The sequence below is a fragment of the Platichthys flesus genome, chromosome 19 (assembly GCF_949316205.1).
Source record: "Platichthys flesus chromosome 19, fPlaFle2.1, whole genome shotgun sequence".
NCBI lineage: Eukaryota > Metazoa > Chordata > Actinopteri > Pleuronectiformes > Pleuronectidae > Platichthys > Platichthys flesus.
Window position 1 is genome coordinate 19,075,486 of NC_084963.1, and position 18,527 is coordinate 19,094,012.

The following is an 18,527-nucleotide window of genomic DNA, read 5'->3' on the forward strand; positions in this document are numbered from 1 at the left end:
TGTCTGAATTGTGGTCAAATTGTGTGGAATAAAGACTTTATTCATAAAATAAAATATGATGAATGAAAACAATTTTTTTTAAGTTAAATAAAAGTTAATATAAAAGAAGTATAGTAAGAATAAGTAAAAGTAGTTCATAACAACAGCAAATAGTCAATAAAAAATGTCTGAAAGACCATTCTTAGTCAAATGTAGGAATGAACTGAATGAAGTAATGAAATTATCCTGCAGGTTATCAATCATCTGTTGTCAATTTATGAAGTTTATCAGAGGAAGTTCCACAAACCGTTCATTAAGTGATATAAGTGCTTTAAAATGTAGAACTCATTAATAATCAGACAAAAGAACGAATGCATTTGAATGGACACGTAACTGTATATTACCTCCAGTGGTTATCACTATATTCACATGTTGGCAATGCAGAGATCAAGAGTCAGTTTTGCCATAAAGTCAAATCATTTTTTAAATCATGTATTAAGTGTAATACACACAGTCCGCTGAGACCTTTTTTCATATCCAACAGCCATATAGTGTGGTCCGAATGTATTATCACATTATAGAAGTATTGATCAGAGCATTTCTCTAAGTGGTTGAGTGTTGACAGGATGCTACATTCCCTGCAGAGTAGTTTTCTGAAAATGTATTTATATGCTGAGATTAATTAGGATCGTTGTTACATATGGGCTGAAACTTTTTTTTTATAAATTGGAAAGACACAGAAAAATGAAAAATCTGTTTTGCTGAACTTCCCATCATGAAATATGAAAAGCGTCCTTTTGTCCCTTGAACATCGCTCTAAAATTGTTGCTTATTATTATTATGATTATAATCCTCATTGTTCATGTTATCGTTCAGATTTTCTTCTTATTCTTGGAAAGTAAAAAAAGCTATATCTGTCACTTACAGTAAGTTAGTAATGGGATAGAGCTTCATGTGGACATTTTCATGTCTCTGTGTGTAGATGTCTTTTTACATCTCTTTGTAGAAGAGAACTCCATTGTTGTCGTGTGTTTTTGTATTTATCTTGTGTCTCTTTGTGTCATTATCATCTTGCATCTGAACTTGCTTTGCATCTCTGTTACTTTATTTTCTGTCTCTATTTAGACGTTTATTTTCTCATTGTAGTAATTTTGCGTTTCTTTGTGGTTGTTTTATTACTCTTTCTACATGTCAGCGTTGCTGTCTTGTGTCTCTTAGTAGTTGTTTTATCTCTTGTTGATGATTTTTTTTATGCACTTATCTCCTAGTGATTTTTTTGAATCACTTGCTATTCTTTGTGTTTCCCTTTGTGATCATGTTGCATCTCCTTCTGTGGTTGTATAAATGATCAGGTGTTTCAGATCAGTATTGCTCCATATTGTAGGCATATGCTGTTAATCCATCTGCCGTGTGTCTCTCTGTTGAGTTTCCGCATTGCAACAGCTGAAACGCTGTTGCTGCAGTGAAAGTGAGGGTTGTACTTTGGAAAGTACTCAACAACGCTGTGGTCGGATGGGAGGAAACTGCTCTTGTGTAATTTCCTGTTAGTGGTCACCCCTGGGACAAGTTACTGAGTTGAATTAGACATTTCAGTCAGTGTAAGCTGTGGGCAAATGTGGATGCAACAATACAACTTCGCTCCGCTTCAGACGGCTTAAAACCATTTTCTTGTTTTTCTAACAAATATCAGTAAGTTCACTTTGTGGCTGTTGGAGATTCATTACTGTTTGTACTGTTTGTGATTTATGCATCCATTTTTTAACAGGGTATTGCTGCTCCGTGCTCCGCAGGGGCCAATCCTGAGCGACTCACCACCAGCTCAGGGATGTTCAAGCTGGAGATTGAACTCAAGAGAGGCCACAACCTGGCCGTACGAGACCGAGGAGGTAAGCTGAAATCTTGTTTGTTGATTACCTTTCTTCCACATCTTGCTTTTTTAGCTCAGTTACAGCTTTGTTTGTCTTCTTAGGCAGCAGTGATCCATATGTCAAGATCAAACTCGGTAATAAAGATGTGTTCAGGAGCAAAACCATCCACAAAAACCTCAACCCAGTGTGGGATGAGAGGACGACTGTAATAATGGAAGGTCTGAGTGAACCTTTGCATGTGAAGGTAAAGGCTTGGATGATGCATACACACACAAACACACACACACACACACACATACCCATAAAGCTTCTCCTTATGCATTGTTAATGAACATTAAAGTCAGTGGAGAATTTTGTGTTGCTTCTCTGCAGGTGTTTGACTATGACTTTGCCTTTCAAGATGACTTCATGGGTTCAGCTTACCTCAACGTGGAGTCTCTGGAGCAGCAGAGGTATAATATGTGACCCTGATTACATTAATGCTAACCTTTGCTATCATCTTTGCGTCCCCTCCCAGTTGGATTTTCCTTTTCAAACTGAAGTATCCTTTTCAATTCTGTTACGTTGCTGTGTCAGTCAAAAGGGGTTTTCACACCTGAAAAGTCTGGACCAAGGTCCGAACCAAGGTTCACATCATTGTTACGTTGTTTACATTTGTTCTGGTTAGTTTTGCCTTCATTTTGTTATGGGTAGCCAACTAAATAATTTGATATGACATACCTCCTATCATCAACAGCTCTATGGCCTACATCTGCCTTTATTTGACATTGATTGATTTGTAGATGGGCCTGGGTTTGACATCTGTTGAAAGGAGAATATGAACAAATCTGTTCACCTATGTTTCTTTTTCTTCTATTGTTTCATTACCCAACTTCCTGAAATTAGTCAGAAAGCCTGAACTATCCCCAAAGATATTTCACAATGTTCTTGGCCTGACCAAAGTTCAATCTGGAACAACACCTTTTACACCCGTTATTTTAGTTTGGACTGGACTGAAAAGTCTGAAGATCCGGACTATAGTGTCTTGCTGTAAAATGTGGTCTCATTGCTCAATGCTGTAGTTTTGGGATTGTTTTTTCAATGCGGTTTCATGGCAACCCAACACAGTAAGGTTGGGCAACTGGACAAATATATTTGCAAAAAAATGTTTTATTTCATTTTATGTTGACAATTCAATGGTATGCCTCTTATTGGTGGCTAGTTGGTTACATAGGTTACATATTGAACCATCAATACTCCACAGATCACAATAAGCTGGTCCAGTCAGCCGCACACACTGAGTCTGGTTCTGCCAGAGGTTTCTTCCAGTTAACGAGGGAGTTGTTCCTCTCCACAGTTGCCAAAGTGCTGCTCATTGTAGGAACTGTTTGGTTTCTCTACAAACTTAAGGTCTCAACCTTATTATGTTATGTGTTGGTTCTTAAATTGGACTGAACAGGTCTTTTTTTTATCTTTTTTTATAAGCCATGGACTTTTGTCTGAAGCACTTTGTAACCTTGTTTAGATAAAATATTGAATTGTTTGCTCTGAACAGAATATAGTGTTATTTAACGTTTAACTTATTTATTCTCATCTTACACCAAAGTGTCTGAGCGTTGAACTCCTTCTTTAACAGGGTAGGGAGTATAGTTTATCATGAATCATATCTGTGTGCTACAGGTCGATACCTGTAACTCTGGTGCTGAAGGACCCACAGTATCCCGATCAGGATCTGGGCACCGTGGAGCTCGCTGTCACCCTGACGCCTAAAGACAGTCCCATAGAGGAGCGACGAGACTCAATGGTAGGAATATATATTGTATTATGTGCTTAGCTGGGTTTTATCACACAGTAACCTCACTATAGTGTTGAACTAAACTACCACATCAAAACCCTTTAGAGGAGGTCGTCCAAGGTGATCCAACCTCAATCTAGCCTAACTACCAAGTGTACACACACAAACACATGCAGTGGTTGACGCAGTACTGCTGAAGACTCAGCTTTAACTTTATGTTTGACTCTTGTAATGTGGCTGTCCTCATGAAATGCCGAATACTGCATGACCACATCAAACTTCTACAGTATATTATAGTTCATTCCATCTTACAACTAATTTAAATTTGAAAGATGCAACTGATGAAGCTGCATTTGGTCTTACAAAAAATTATGCTGCTTGAAGACGTTACCTTTCACATGCAAAATCTTCCTTTGTAAAGTAACTTCTTATTCTGTCAAATATTTGCAGTTGTGTAAAAAGTAAAGCATTTCCGTAAAAAAAAGGGTTTACTAAATAAGAAGTATACTTAGTACAGTACTTGAGTAAATGTTCAAATTACATTCTACCTCCATGTTGCATGAAAACAGACACTATGAGTCTGTAAGGACCTTAGTTTTTTCAGGCAATAAAAATTTTCATTTTTTCCTGCAGCAGAGAGAGGTTAAGACGTATCGGTGGAGGCCTTATGTGAATAAAGTGAGTGTAGTGGCGATTAGGCTCTTAGTGACTTCCTATAGCTGCGTCCTGACTGACCCCTCCCTGCTTTACCCCTCAGCCTAGTGAAGAGCTTTTTCCCGTAGAGAGAAAATGTGCTTATTGCTATCTAATTGAAACAGTCTCATTTATCAAGTTCGGTTAATCTTTACATCTTCCTATGTTTAGTATTAGTTAGTTTTCTGATTGGACCTGAGCAGCCTCAGGTCCTGCGATTGCCCAAAGTTGAAGGAGTTACATTCACTCTCATTTGGCTTGAGCCCCACAACCTGAAGTATATATATTTAGACAGAAATTAACCAAATACCATTTAAAAACACAATTTCGTGTGAATGCTCACAGGTGCTTACGGTATATACTCGATGCATTGTACGAGTAGAATACTATTATCTAATTAAATTATGTTTAACATTTTTACATAGGCTTTTTTTCTGAGGATGTTGTGTTGCTTCTATACCATACAGATTAATCAGGTTAAAGTGTATGTAGTAAGATTTAGGATATTTAACATCTTTTAATACCAGGATTTTTTATCATAGCAGCTTTAAACTTGATATATTAAGGAGTGATTACATTTCAAAGTTTGTGTTTTTACTTTCTACAAATATCTTTTGTCCTTAATTGGTATCAGAGAGAGCTGGTTTCCATGTGTCCCCAGCACTAAGATTAAACACAGCCTGTCCCATTCATTTTTTATTCAGTATATAAATTAATCATATGACCAATCTTGTCTGTGCTGCACCTCCAGTCAGAGAGGAGGAGAGACATAAACAGAAATGACAGAGAGCGACGTAGGGATGAAGACCAGGTAGCTTCAAAAACAAGAGAGCTTGTTCTCTTTAAAGTCCCATTCAAACTAATGAGCCACCAGTGAGGCTATAATGATGAATATTCAGTTGGTAGAGAGGATTCTTCAGTGTTACAATCTGATGCTTTATTTATGGAGCGTGAATCCTGCTCATCACTCGATTTAGCTCCTTATATTGTACTACAGAATTTTAAAGAAAGAGAATGCTGACTTTTCTCTTGTTTCCATGTTGTACCACAAATATTTGTAGCCCTCTAGCTGAACCATTAGAATTTTCCCACCCTACAGGAGTTAGTTGAAATAATATATGTTAATGTATATTCAGACTATGCTGCTCAGGAAGTCCTGGAAACGATCCACTAAGGTAAGTCGTCATCATTCTTGTAAGCGGCCGTAGCTTTTTACCACCTGCCCTGAAGTGTTCATGCCCATCACTTATGGGCATGTCAATGTTAGTTGTTTTTGTGTGCAGAACTCTAGAGCCTTGTTTGACTGTTTGTTTGTTTTGTTTTACCATGTTGCACTGTACAATTCATCAACATGTGTATTGATCCCTAAGTATGAATTGTTTTTGCCGCTACCATTTCCCTCCACTGCCCGGAACCAGGGCCCTGTTCTTCAAAGTTTGCACAAAATGTTAACATGATTATCATACAGTCTATAAATGAAGCTCGAGGATAAATCTATAGTTATAGAGTTAGTTTGTGTGTGCATGCAAAGCCTGATATTGTCAAGAGATATTGATGTTAGTGTCTAAATTCGGGACTATCTGGCAACAGTTCCGGATAAATTTAAAGCCACAATTACAGATCTGAAAATCTTCACCTTTCAAATCAAGCTGACACATGAAGAGCATGGTCCAGCATGCTGACTTTCTTTCCTGTTAAGTTATATATATATATATATATTAAGTCAAAAATTAATTTTGTGTTGGTGTTTGGTTGTGTGTGTTTGTGTGTGCGGACCAGCAGCAGCAGTCAATGCGTCTCTCAGAGATGCATCGGAAATCACAACTCTGGCGAGGGATTGTCAGCATTTCTTTAATCGAAGGTCGGAACCTGACTCCCATGGACCCCAATGGCCTGAGTGACCCATACGTCAAGTTCAGACTGGGGCACCAAAAGTACAGGAGCAAGGTTTGTCCACTGTGATCTCTGTGGTGCTTTTTTTATTTTTATAATTTGAGCACATCCTTACCTTTTTTGTCTGTTGCTTTGTGTGTGCGTGTGTGTGTGTGTGTTTAGTGTGTGCCAAAGACCCTGAGTCCGCAGTGGAGGGAGCAGTTTGATATGCATCTGTTTGACGAGAAAGGAGGAGTGTTGGAGATCACTGTGTGGGACAGGGACACCGGCAGGAGAGATGACTTCATTGGACGGTCAGTCTTGCTTTCTGTATCAGTGCTCTGCTCCACTAATGTGAGTCCACAGGTGACGGAGCACTGCTCTTTAAAACATTTATGTATCAGTCTTACAAAATGTCTGTAGGATTCTCCCAATTAAAACTAATTCTACTTAATCAATTTATTAATAAAAGTTTTCTGACCTTTTTTGTTAAATTTCTGTAATTATTAGTTATAATATTATTAGTGAATTATAATATTCGTTAATACTTTCTCTGGTGAATTTACATTAGTTATTCAATAGTATGATAACACAGCTATATGTATACGTAGTTGCATTAGCTGTTTTCCTTCCTGGTTTGTTAAATGCATTCTGAGGTCGTTTTCCCCTCTCTGCTACATCCTCCTCTTGTCCCTGTTATGTTATTTCTTGCCTATACTTTTAATCTGAAATTATGAGATTGTGTTTGTTACCCAGCTGCCAGCTGGACCTCTCTGCTCTGGCTAAAGAGCAAACCCATCACCTGGAGGTGCCACTGGAAGAGTCCCGGGGCCACATTGTGCTGCTGGTCACGCTTACCGCCTCGGCCCACGTCTCCATCTCTGACTTGTCCGTCGCACCGCTGGACGACCCACAGGAACACAGGGAGATACTCGAACGATACGTAGGCAGCATTCAAATGTCTCATGATTAAAACATCATGAAAGATGTCAGAGTGTGACATTTAGTGCCTTCTTTCCTTCTCCAGGGTTTGCGGCAGTCCTTCTCTAACTTGAAAGATGTTGGTTTAGTGCAGATCAAGGTGATGAGAGCAGAAGGTCTCATGGCTGCAGATGTAACTGGTAAACATGTTGCCTCCTCTCATTCATGAACATAGGTATAATTGCTCAAAATGTACTTTAAAGTGCTACAATACTGCCACACTAAATATTATACTCATTGTTTCCGCAGGTAAGAGTGACCCTTTCTGTGTGCTGGAGCTGAATAACGACAGACTACAGACACACACTGTTTACAAGAACCTAAATCCAGAGTGGAATAAAGTCTTCACCTTGTGAGTGACCATCAGTTGGCTGTTTCTATTAACCTGTTACCAGACAACCCTGTGTTTTTGCATAAGCCCTGAAATGACATACCTACAGAAGCACAAAAATTAGAGATAGGGAACAGGGATACAGAATTCATTTGAAATGTAGATCCGATTTAAAGGTCCAAGACTTAGGTGAAAGGAATCTATTGGCAGGAATTGAATATGAAATGGTTCTATTGATGTTTCACTGGTCTAAACTGTATGAATTGTTGTTTTCTTTAAAACATTTTTTTTTTAATTTCTTTATATTTAAATACTTAATATTAACACAGGGAGCGGGTCCTTTCTAAGGATAGTGCCTTTTTTTTTACAGTAGCCCAGACTGGACAAACTAAACACCTTTTTAGTTGTTATGACAACTGAAGGTTTCCACAGGTTCTCTTTCTTGTTTGGAAGGGGAGGGTGAGGGGAGGGGTATTCAGCTGCAACTTCACCACTAGATGTCTCTACACTGAGTCTTTAAATAAAGGAATGAACAGGAAAAAAATGGTTTTAGTGGATGTTAACAATTCCTAGTTTAGTGTGATGCATCATTTATCTGCTTAACCTTCATTATTTCTCTGTCTATTCCTCAGTAATGTGAAAGACATTCACTCATTGTTGGAGCTGACAGTGTTTGATGAGGACAGAGACAGGAGCGCTGACTTCCTGGGAAAAGTTGCCATTCCCTTATTGCATGTGAGTGCAAGAGACACAGGATATCTTAGTACATCTGTGTAAAAACTAACAAAAATGCAAATATATTAGTGTCCAACGATTCATTTAAAAGCTTTAATCACTAACTTTTCCACATTAAAATATCCCAAAATGACTAGACCTCTGTGTTATATACTGCATGTTGTTGAGTTGTCTGTTCTTAGAATATTTTCTCCAAAGCTAGAGAAATATGCAATTTTAATCAAGTTATAATTTGGTTGCCTGTCAGTGTATATCTGTTTTGTGCATGTGTCAATTTTGTATTTGTATGGTAGAAGAGATTTTAAGAAAAAAAAAAAAACACCCAAAAAATGTATTTTAAGTCTCATGAATTCACTTTTATTTTAGATATTTGATCACTATTATTATCACTATAACATGTGATATGTTATGTTATTTTTTATTTAATTAATGTTTTTTTCTTCATGATAACTGTTAAATTCAGGCACATCATGTGAAACAGCAATAAAATGTTTCTAAATACTTCAGTTAATACTAATCTTTAACAGACCTGTTGTTTGTTTCTCTGAGCATAAAATACAATATCTCCCAAAACGTAGTTTGAAACAGTGAAGAGAGTCAGGTGAAACTATTTAACACTTTAAGTTTATTTTTGTCAGATACGAAACGGTGAGCCCAAGAGCTACACATTAAAGAATAAGGAGCTGACGGGTCCAACCAAAGGAGTCATCTACCTAGTGATCGATGTCGTCTACAACACTGTGAGTGTCAGTCTGTGCTGTGCATGAGGCCTGAGACCTGGTATTAACATGTGTCTCAGGTGATCCCATCACAAGTGGACAGCTCTAGGTTCAGTTTTCTTTAGAACCTCTTAGATTTTAAATCCCATCACTCAGAAGTGGGCTGGACGCATGTGTCCACATTCTTTAAGCTGTGTCAATGCAAATGTGTTCAGTCCACATTTTAAGGTCGACCTAGTCAGCTGTCGAACTCTGAACCACTACAGTTTCATAGTGAAACAAAGATATTTGTATTTATTTGTGACTACTGCCACATTATTAACACTGTCTGCCACTAAATGTGATCATGGGTCGTCCACTTACCAGAAGATCGGCTGTCCGATCCATGTCTCCTGTTTCCCTGTGATGAAGTGTCCTTGGGCAATAACCTGAATACTGAAATGCTGACGGCTGTGCCAGCATTGCATGAATGATGTATGATAGAGTGCTTCTCATAGATGCACTGTGTGAATAGGTGGATGGCAAAACTGTTCTGTAAAGTGCTTTGATTGGTCATCAAGACTGTAAAAGCTATATATGATCTCTATACAGACCATTTACAGACCATAAGAGGTCACTGGAGACCCATGCAGAGACACATTCTAATGTCGGGCGTGAACTGACCAACTCAGAGCTATCTACTTGTGACCAGGTCACCAGAGACACATGTTGATACCAGGTCTGAAGAACTCTCTGGCTCGATCTCTATCAGACATGTTGACATGTCTGTGCTGAGTCTTTGTTGACGTCAAAGTTTCTCTGAACAAGTGTATTATTGAGCACAAATGTCTGAGTGAAAGCCTCCGGAGTTTCTGAAGATATTAATTTCCTGACCCTTTTTGAGTGGTCATCAAGATTAGAAAAGTGCTATATAAATACAGACCATTTACCATTTACACATTGAAGACACAGAGGAAGATGTCAGGAGAGTTTGTGGTGATAAGTGGCAATGTGCTATAAACAAAAACAAAAAATGATCTCTGCCGTGAAGATAATATGTCAGGTCCTGCCTTTGCCTGCTGCACCACCACCTGAATCCTGCGGACGATTTGTTGCTGTTGTGAACTTGTCTGAGGGAAGAATCCCGCACGTTTTTCATTAATGAAAGGAAGGCTCTTGAGAAAGCCAGCACCCAGTTTACCAGAGTTATGAACTAAAACAAAACTGTCATGTCAAAACAACACACAAGACATGATGTGCAAATGTCACTATATTTTTTTGCTTATAAGTTACTGCTGGTTTAGTGAGTTTTTCCTGATTAGATTTAGTTGATTAGCAGCCAAAGTCACTGTGACTTCACTGAACAAGCTTCTGGCCTCAGGAACGACTGGAGGAAATCCCTGCAGAGTCACAAATGTTCGCTCTGACTCATTTATAAATGCTTTTGGCCAAGATTTCACAAATGTCTAAAAGCTCAAAATAATAATGTGATGACATTTTATATCCAAAAGGTAATAAGGTTGAACTTAACTGTGACATCATGTTTCAGGGTCATCACTAGGACTTGTTCAGTTGGTGGAGGTGTACAGCCTGAACTCATCGACTTGACCTGCTCTGACAGTGTGTTTTTATTTGTCCTCAGGTCAAAGCTGCTTTGAAGACTGTGGTCCCTGCAGAACCGAAATATATCGAGGAAGAACCAAAAGTCTCCAAACAGGTACATCCATACTGCTTGTATTATTATGATCAAATGAGTGAAGAAGTCACGATGAGACTTTTCTTTACAGATGACTGACAAGCTAATAATGACACAAATATAAATAATTAAAAGAATGGGAGATAACAGATAAAATATCAGAAGCGATAAAAAAGACAAACAAACTAATTTAAAAACAAGACTTGAGGGCCAGTGTATAGCTCACCTGGTAGAGCTTCTGCCCCAACGAGGCCCGAGTTCCGAACTGTTGCCATTTCTGCAATGTACTACCCCACTTTCTCTCTGTCTGCCTTTCACAGCTTTGCTCTTCTTCTTATCAATTAAAGGCAATGAAAGACATCCAAAATATACTTAAAATATACGTGCAGGACACAGAGTCATGTGCTGAGCTGTCATAAGATGTCAGCTTCTGATCTGGTTAATAGGTGCTCCTTAGTCACTAACCAATCACAGCGCATTCTCTCAACAAAGCGCACCTTTAAATACAACTTCTTCCTCACTGATACCCGCTCGGCTACACTGCCACTCACACCATGTTGCCAGCATCTTACCTCCTCCACCCCAGCCCCATGCTTTTAGTACTGAGTCCAAACATGGCTGTGGTAAAAGTGAGGTGTAAAAGTGTTCCTTACTGAACTATATTGTTACAAGGCCATAACATGTTGAATGTTATCAAGTTCTGCCTCAAAGGGTTTAAAAGCTTTAATAGAAAATAAATGGCTTTAATTCACAAGTTCATAAGTTTTTTTTAGATATCTAGATGTATCTGGTTTATATACTCACTGTTATTGTTGCAATAGGGGGTCATTCACTATTTGGATTTTGAGATTTCTTGAAAGTAAAAAAGTATAGAATATTTTCTGAATTATATTTGAGGCACTGCTAAATATAACAGTCTAAAACTACAGAAATATGGCCTTTGTCTCTTTTCAGTTGCTCCAGCAGAATTTCAATCGCGTGAAGCGGTTCATCATGGTCCTGATCAGCTACGGGACGTACATCAACAGCTGCTTCGAGTGGGAGTCTGCACCAAGGAGCATCATCTCCTTTTTGGTATGAAAGTACACTGATACTGATTCACTTACACTTGTTGGGTACTTCTAATGACCTTGATTTGTGTCTCCTCATTTTCCTGTGTCAGGGTTAGTGCATTGTAATTACATACCAGAAAAGAGGTTTTGAAGACCTTTTCAGCCATTGTTACCTGTCAACATAACTTTTTATGAGAAAAAATCTAAATCATGAGAGTTCATTTGACATTTACACCTGTGTCGAACTGACACACAGGTGAGGGGAACTCTGGGAAAGTCAAGGGAATTGAGAAACACCCAATATCACATTTTCCTTTTTTCCCAGCTATTTGTGGTGGTTGTGTGGAACTTTGAGCTGTACATGGTGCCACTGGCCTTGCTGCTGCTGCTGGTCTGGAACTACATCTTTTCCTCAAGCAGGGAAACAGGCGACATGGTGAGAAATCAAAGAAAATAGAACCGACTTGAGTGTCTCTCTCTTTTGGTGATTTCTGTATTGAATTAGAGACGAAAATATCAGCTCATCAATTGAAAACCAGTATTCGTATTTGTGACTTCCTGACTTCTTGGATAACAAAAAAGAATTCAATTAATTAATAAATGATGTACAGAAAAATATTCTTATACACCTTCAGACTCACAGCTGTATGAAATGAGTAAAAAGAAAGAACAGAAAAGAGAAGGGGCAAAAGGAAGAGAAAAGGAAAAATGTGGAGAACAAGATAAGCCACCCTGAAAGGATAGAGACTTGCACAATATATGTCAAGTTAAAAAGTGTATACGTTAAAATTATAAAATAAATCAAACAATATCTCAGATTTCCTGCCTTTAAATCTAAAATACAAATATGAGGCAATGGCTGTTGTGTAAATAAAATTCTCAATACCAAAAACTATTCAAATATAAAGACTAAAATAATTGTAATGTTATCTTTTTTGCATACACTGTACTGTGTTTTAAATAAATAATTGCATATGTTTTATTGTTATACAAGTATGTAGCATTTGCTCTTTGAATGAACTAAGTAAATAGTTATGAAAGAGTGCCCCAATAAAATAAAATCACAAAGAGGGTGTTGTCCAACAGAGGGCAGTGTAGCCTATCAGTCACATTGAAATATTTGAAGATATTATCCAGATATATGTTATACAGTATATCACAATTATCTATCATTAAATCAAAAAGCGACATCACCAATCAAGTGTATTTATTCATTATTCCCTTTTCAGTCAATGGAGGCCATGTTTGAATGGGAGGATGAAGAGGAGGATAAAGAAGACAAGGTATGTCATAATAAAGCAGATGTACACTCATGTCAGACTTAATTTAATGGAAAACGACTGACGTTTACCTTGTTGGTATCAGGACTCAGAGCCCAAGGGCTTCATGGATAAACTATATGCCATCCAGGACGTGTTCATCAGTGTGCAGAATGCTCTGGATGAGGCGGCGTCTTATGGAGAGAGGATAAAGAAGTGGGTAAAATAGCAGTCCATGATGGTGAATCCAGTACTATAGTGTTTCCTTAAGTGAAAAAGCAACTTAAGGAAGTTAAACAATGAGCACACAGTTTTAGAAAAAATGAAATCAACAGCAAATCACGACAACAATTGGAAAACGTACAGCAGCAATTCACAAAACACAACACATAAAACATTACAACAAATAAATACACAACCAAAAATGGGATAACACAACAAATAAACACAAATAAAAAAACAGAACAATATTAGCAAAAACACAACAACAAATAAGTGAAAAAACACCAATTACAACCTTGTGTTTGTTCTTCCACTGCAGCACTTTTAACTGGACAGTGCCTTTTCTAAGCTGGTTGGCGATCACTGCCTTTTGTTTGGCCACAGTTCTTCTCTACCTCCTACCTCTTCGATACCTTGTGCTCGCATGGGGTGAGTCCAGACTTCACACCAGTAGTGTTTACCAGTGTAGACATGATGCACTTGTACTGAAAAATTGTTTCTGATTTTCCTGCAGGTGTGAATAAATTCACCAAGAAGCTTCGTAATCCGTACTTGATTGACAACAATGAGGTTCTTGACTTCCTCTCCAGAGTCCCCTCCGATGTTCAAGTGGTGAGTAACTTGTGGGACATATAGATGTAGCAGTTTGTGAAATATGTGAAACCCTACAGAGCAGTTCCCTAAGTGCCAATGGTGACATTCACTCGATTACTTCTACTTACTATTTTATACTTTACCTCCACTCCACAGAAGAAGAGATTAGATTTATTAGCTTTAGTCGCTAGTTACTTAGAAATTTTCTATTTTATACACTCTAGGATATAACAATCTTTCCAACCTTTTTTCCTCCTGATATCATACAAAAAGCAGTGTGCATTCAAACAGCAGTGTACTGTATTCTTATTATTTAAAATCACAGCAAAAATCTAATTCTGAAAACACAAAACAGATTTGTCAACTTCAGGTTTTTCTTGTCATCTGCTATGAATCATATTTATTGGTGGTCCCAGGCTATACGAAAAACTGTGAATCAAACCAGCTCTACCTTCACAATAGCAAGAGGCTCACACACTGATTCTTCAGTATGCACTATTAAAAAATGTCATATATAATAACTATGTGTGTTGATGGACAGATGCAGTATCGTGAGCTAAGGGTCGACCCTGGACAAAGCCCCAACAAACGTAGGAGGACCAACCTGAGCTAACCGTCACATCCACGTAGCATCTGTCCTCCTCAATGCTGGAAAACTCCCCTGTAAACAGTGTAAACTATGTTATTTACATATCTATATATTATATTTTGTTAATGAAAAGTGTTGTTATGTTTTGTTAGTGTGGAAAGAAACTGATTTATTTTCTAAGTTTTGATCTAAGTCTTGAAGAGAGATGCTTTGAGAAAACCAGGCATGTTTTTTACCCCCTTTAATTTGTTGTAATAATATAAACCTGACGTTATGTGTGGTAATAATTTATGTTATGAATATACATGCATATATGAAGATGTGCTGCTGTTGCATGGAATCAATGCATCTCAGGTTTAAGTTGTGTTTTTACCTTTTGTCTTTTTAACTCTATTTATTTTTCAGTGTTATTTTAAAAACAGAGCTGCATGTTATTACTGCCACTGTTATTCCATTTATGACAGTATATACACATAAACCCATATATTTAACTCAGTAAATAACTCCTCACATGAAACACAAGGTCTGATTTGGTCAAATCCACACAACAACATTGATCGTAAAAGTGCAAACTGTAAATTATCCCTGTCTACAGGATTCGGTGCTAACTTTGCCCATTTAACCCAAACACTGTAACATCATTTTCTTCTAGGTGATGTTGCAGTGAAAGGGACATTCCACCATTTTTGGGGTTCCAGTTTAGGAGTGCTACTCTGCGATTTAAAATCCTTCTCTCTTTTGGGTCAGGCAGCTCCATCGACAGCTGTGAGATCACATGATGCAAAATAACTCAAAGTCACTCAAGTGCTGTACTTAAGTGCAAATTTAAAGTACTTGTACTGAGTGTTTCCATTTAAACCACTTGCAGATTCAGATTAATAATGCCAAATATATATGTATATAAAAACAGAGAAATTATGGTGTATTTTTTTATTATGCTGGGTTAAGATGAAGCTTGACTAATCCCCCTATTTGACCCACTTTACACAGCTGCAACATTAAAGTAACAATTGTAAAAATACATTATTCTGAAATGGCATTTTCCCATTCACCCATTCACACCCACATTAATACAGTTCATCCATATGCAGCACTTTGTCTGTCACACATCTCTCACACTGCTGGCACAGCGGGCACGGTCCAGTGACTCACTCCTGAGTCAAGGTTGCTTCAACATAAAATAATAAAAAATTTCAGCCAACGTCTTCCATTACAACCCAGACCAGATTGCTATGCACATACAAGGAGGGTTTTGCATACATAAGCAGTATACCCATAGTAAATCAACAGGGGATCAACCACCGCAGGGATCAGAGTTTCATATTGAGTTCAGAGGAAAGTTACTAGAGCCAATTATGGTTTTGATTGATTTCCTGTTTACTGTTTTTGCAGTGATGCACACATCCTACCTTTCCATCAATGCATATGGCGTCATCATTGTTGTATATGTCTGATTATATAGAGCTTTTCTAGCTGTTTTACAGTAGAGCTTTTTGTCATTCACCCATTGACACAAATATTCATATTGTGCATCTATAGGCTTGGTAGGACCCTTTTCTAACCTATTGAAGTATATATCTTGGTTTGATTTGCTTTTATGTTGACAGTTTAAATCATATGTAGGATTTATTCAGTCATTCAGAAAATTCAGTTTTTCCAGGAAATAACTTAAAGATATAGAATTATGTTTATTTTCTTTATCAACATTTTCTTTTTGCGTAATTCTCACATCTGCCACGTTATTTTCACTTTCCATTGTTTCCTATTTTGCTTTGGGCCAAATGTTTGATTAGTGTGACTGTGTGTTGGTGTGAAGTGTTCGGGACAATCACAACAGCTAGTGTCAGTTGTGTTCCCATCCGGACGGTTTTGGGAATTGATCTCCTGCATGTCTGTGTATGCTATCATTTGTGTGTGTCAAAGTGTTTATGCATGACCAAACAGAAACTATATGCAAGTGCATTTATGGATGCTGAATGTGAAGTGCATCTAATATGTGTGTTGCTTGTATGTGACGTCCAGGTCCACCTGAGCTTCCAGGTGAGGAGCTGTTGTGCTGTTTCCTCTCTGCAAAAAATCCTCTCTCCTGCCATGTTGCACACACTATGTTTACAATGGGAATCTGCTGCTGTTGACGAATTACTGGGATTGTAATGAAGGACCAGCTGTAAGAACTGTGTAGCATTTATCTCAGAAAATATATTTCTACACATCAACGCCGCTCCGTGTTTGATTTTATTATTATGAATCCTAATGTCTGAGTAAATACATGTTCTTGCCACTCTCTCTTTCATCAGCTTGTAACTTTCCAATTTAATTCTCTAATTCATTCTTGTAAAACCCTGGTCGGATTGACTTCCAAGGTCCCGGAGCAAAGATGTGTTGTTGGGCCCCTTTGACCACATTATCTAACAGCTTCATTATTTTATATCCAGAAACCAACCAGTGGACCACAACTGAGATAATTTGTGGATAAACAGAAAATATGTTGAGGATAGTTCTTGATTCAGAATCCCTGATAAACGCCTGGGTAGAGAAATGATAGAAACAATCAAAATAAACAAACATCCACTATTCTCCTCCTTCTCCAGACACCTACTCCATTTACACAGTGGCTGACGTTGAGGCTGGCGGAATAAACGCTGATTAAATGTCCAGTTCAACTGAGTTGGACACTTGTGTCCAGAAATACTGCAAATATCTGGAAGCGTTCAGGGTTGCAGTGCATGTGTGAGAGCAGGTTTTTAAAAAGGGAAAACAAAAAACAAGAGCAGTTAAAACATTTATATATGGTTGGTCCAGGAATGGGCCTGTGAAATTGAAGAATCTGCATGTGTTCTGTTTTTATTCCTCTTTGCCAACAACAGCCAGTGGAGGGAGGCATTCGGGTTGCCTGTCCAATTCTTTTAAAAGCCATATTTCCAGATCACCTGGTGGGAATCCTTTTACATTTGGTTAAAGCATTCTTTTGGACTCAAGGATTAACAAATTTGATGTTGGTGTCCAAAATTCAAGGTTACAATGGCCTCACAAGTTATGTTAGTTTTTCTTGAAAATTATATCTTAATATCACACATTTTTGTATAAAAATGTACTTGGATTCCCAGAGGATTTGATTAGATTTTGTTGGTTGAAGGTCAAAAGTTCAAAATAACATGACGTCACACTGTAGTGAATTTGATATGTTAGGAATTTCCAAGGGGAATATCATTACCAATAATTGGGTGGCCAAAGGTAAAAAAGAAAGTTTCCTTGTGAATGCATTATGTTAAGAATGCCTTGAGATGATCATTGTAAATTTGACACAGATATTCACTTAGACTCACAGATGAACTGATTAGATTTCCGTGGTGAAAGACCAATGGTCGCGATGACTTTATATGAGTAATATATATATACTTCAGACTAAGAGTGAGAACCTTGGTCTTAGCTCATTTATGAAAACACACAAAAACCATCTCCTGCTGCTGACAGTGTTATCAGCTGGGGTCCGTTTAAATTGGAGTTCCTGTGGCAGAAAGGCAGTCCTTCTTTGGACAAACACCCGAAACCAAGGTAAAGAGTATTGGAGCAGCCACCAGAATTACAAGGGGGAAAAATAATAGTAAAAAAAATATTCTTAATTTTAAGAAGAAGGAAGAAGAAGAAGTGAAACTAACACCCAAACTCAGAATAATCAGGGCATTAAAATTATAATAGATACATCAAATTTGTTTGTATATAGATGCAAAAATAGAATCAAACAATGGCTTGCTGTGTTTATGATGCATTTTTATTCTTCTCCTCCTAACCTTTATATTTTGCTGCCCCATTGTGACCAGCAGAGGACCTTATATATAGATTGGTTTTATGGAAAGGTGACAGGTTAGATATAAAGCCTGGTTTTAACCTTTAATACAAAGTTCACATTCTTACAGCATAAACGGATTACCTGCATATCAGAAGCGGCTCTAAAATAATCCGATCAAATGTGAATCAGAGGAGACGACACAATACCAGGTCGTGTTAAACATACAGATATTATCTAGTATTTGTCCTCCAGGTCTGTGTATCTGTCCATGTCTTTGTGTCCTAAATCTATTCACCGATGATTTGAAAAAATCAAATCACATTAATGTGTTTACTTCGGTCTCTTCTTTTGTTTCTTTGATTATAGTTGCTATTTACATTAGGCCACGTTAATA

The 18,527-nt window shown here is 37.7% G+C and overlaps 1 protein-coding gene across 4 annotated transcripts in view; it reads left to right on the forward strand.

Moving 5' to 3' along the window:
* The window catches only part of mctp1b (multiple C2 domains, transmembrane 1b), a 31,514-nt gene extending 15,129 nt beyond the window's left edge, over positions 1 to 16,385 (forward strand). Inside the window, exons 1-21 of one of the 4 annotated variants that reach the window (XM_062413416.1) lie at positions 1,582 to 1,668; positions 1,745 to 1,865; positions 1,949 to 2,091; positions 2,220 to 2,299; positions 3,507 to 3,630; positions 5,451 to 5,489; positions 6,097 to 6,261; positions 6,370 to 6,500; positions 6,943 to 7,129; positions 7,214 to 7,307; positions 7,417 to 7,519; positions 8,131 to 8,233; positions 8,872 to 8,973; positions 10,574 to 10,648; positions 11,582 to 11,701; positions 12,005 to 12,115; positions 12,909 to 12,962; positions 13,045 to 13,154; positions 13,480 to 13,589; positions 13,675 to 13,772; positions 14,296 to 16,385. In XM_062413416.1, coding sequence (XP_062269400.1) covers positions 1,805 to 1,865; positions 1,949 to 2,091; positions 2,220 to 2,299; positions 3,507 to 3,630; positions 5,451 to 5,489; positions 6,097 to 6,261; positions 6,370 to 6,500; positions 6,943 to 7,129; positions 7,214 to 7,307; positions 7,417 to 7,519; positions 8,131 to 8,233; positions 8,872 to 8,973; positions 10,574 to 10,648; positions 11,582 to 11,701; positions 12,005 to 12,115; positions 12,909 to 12,962; positions 13,045 to 13,154; positions 13,480 to 13,589; positions 13,675 to 13,772; positions 14,296 to 14,367 — 2,082 coding nt within the window. In that variant the 5' untranslated portion in view covers positions 1,582 to 1,668; positions 1,745 to 1,804 and the 3' untranslated portion in view covers positions 14,368 to 16,385. Of the gene's footprint in view, positions 1 to 1,581; positions 1,669 to 1,744; positions 1,866 to 1,948; positions 2,092 to 2,219; positions 2,300 to 3,506; positions 3,631 to 5,450; positions 5,490 to 6,093; positions 6,262 to 6,369; positions 6,501 to 6,942; positions 7,130 to 7,213; positions 7,308 to 7,416; positions 7,520 to 8,130; positions 8,234 to 8,871; positions 8,974 to 10,573; positions 10,649 to 11,581; positions 11,702 to 12,004; positions 12,116 to 12,908; positions 12,963 to 13,044; positions 13,155 to 13,479; positions 13,590 to 13,674; positions 13,773 to 14,295 lie in introns of those variants that run through there. The other 3 variants (XM_062413413.1, XM_062413414.1, XM_062413415.1) reach the window with 3 other exon arrangements.
* The last annotated feature ends 2,142 nt before the right edge of the window (positions 16,386 to 18,527 follow it).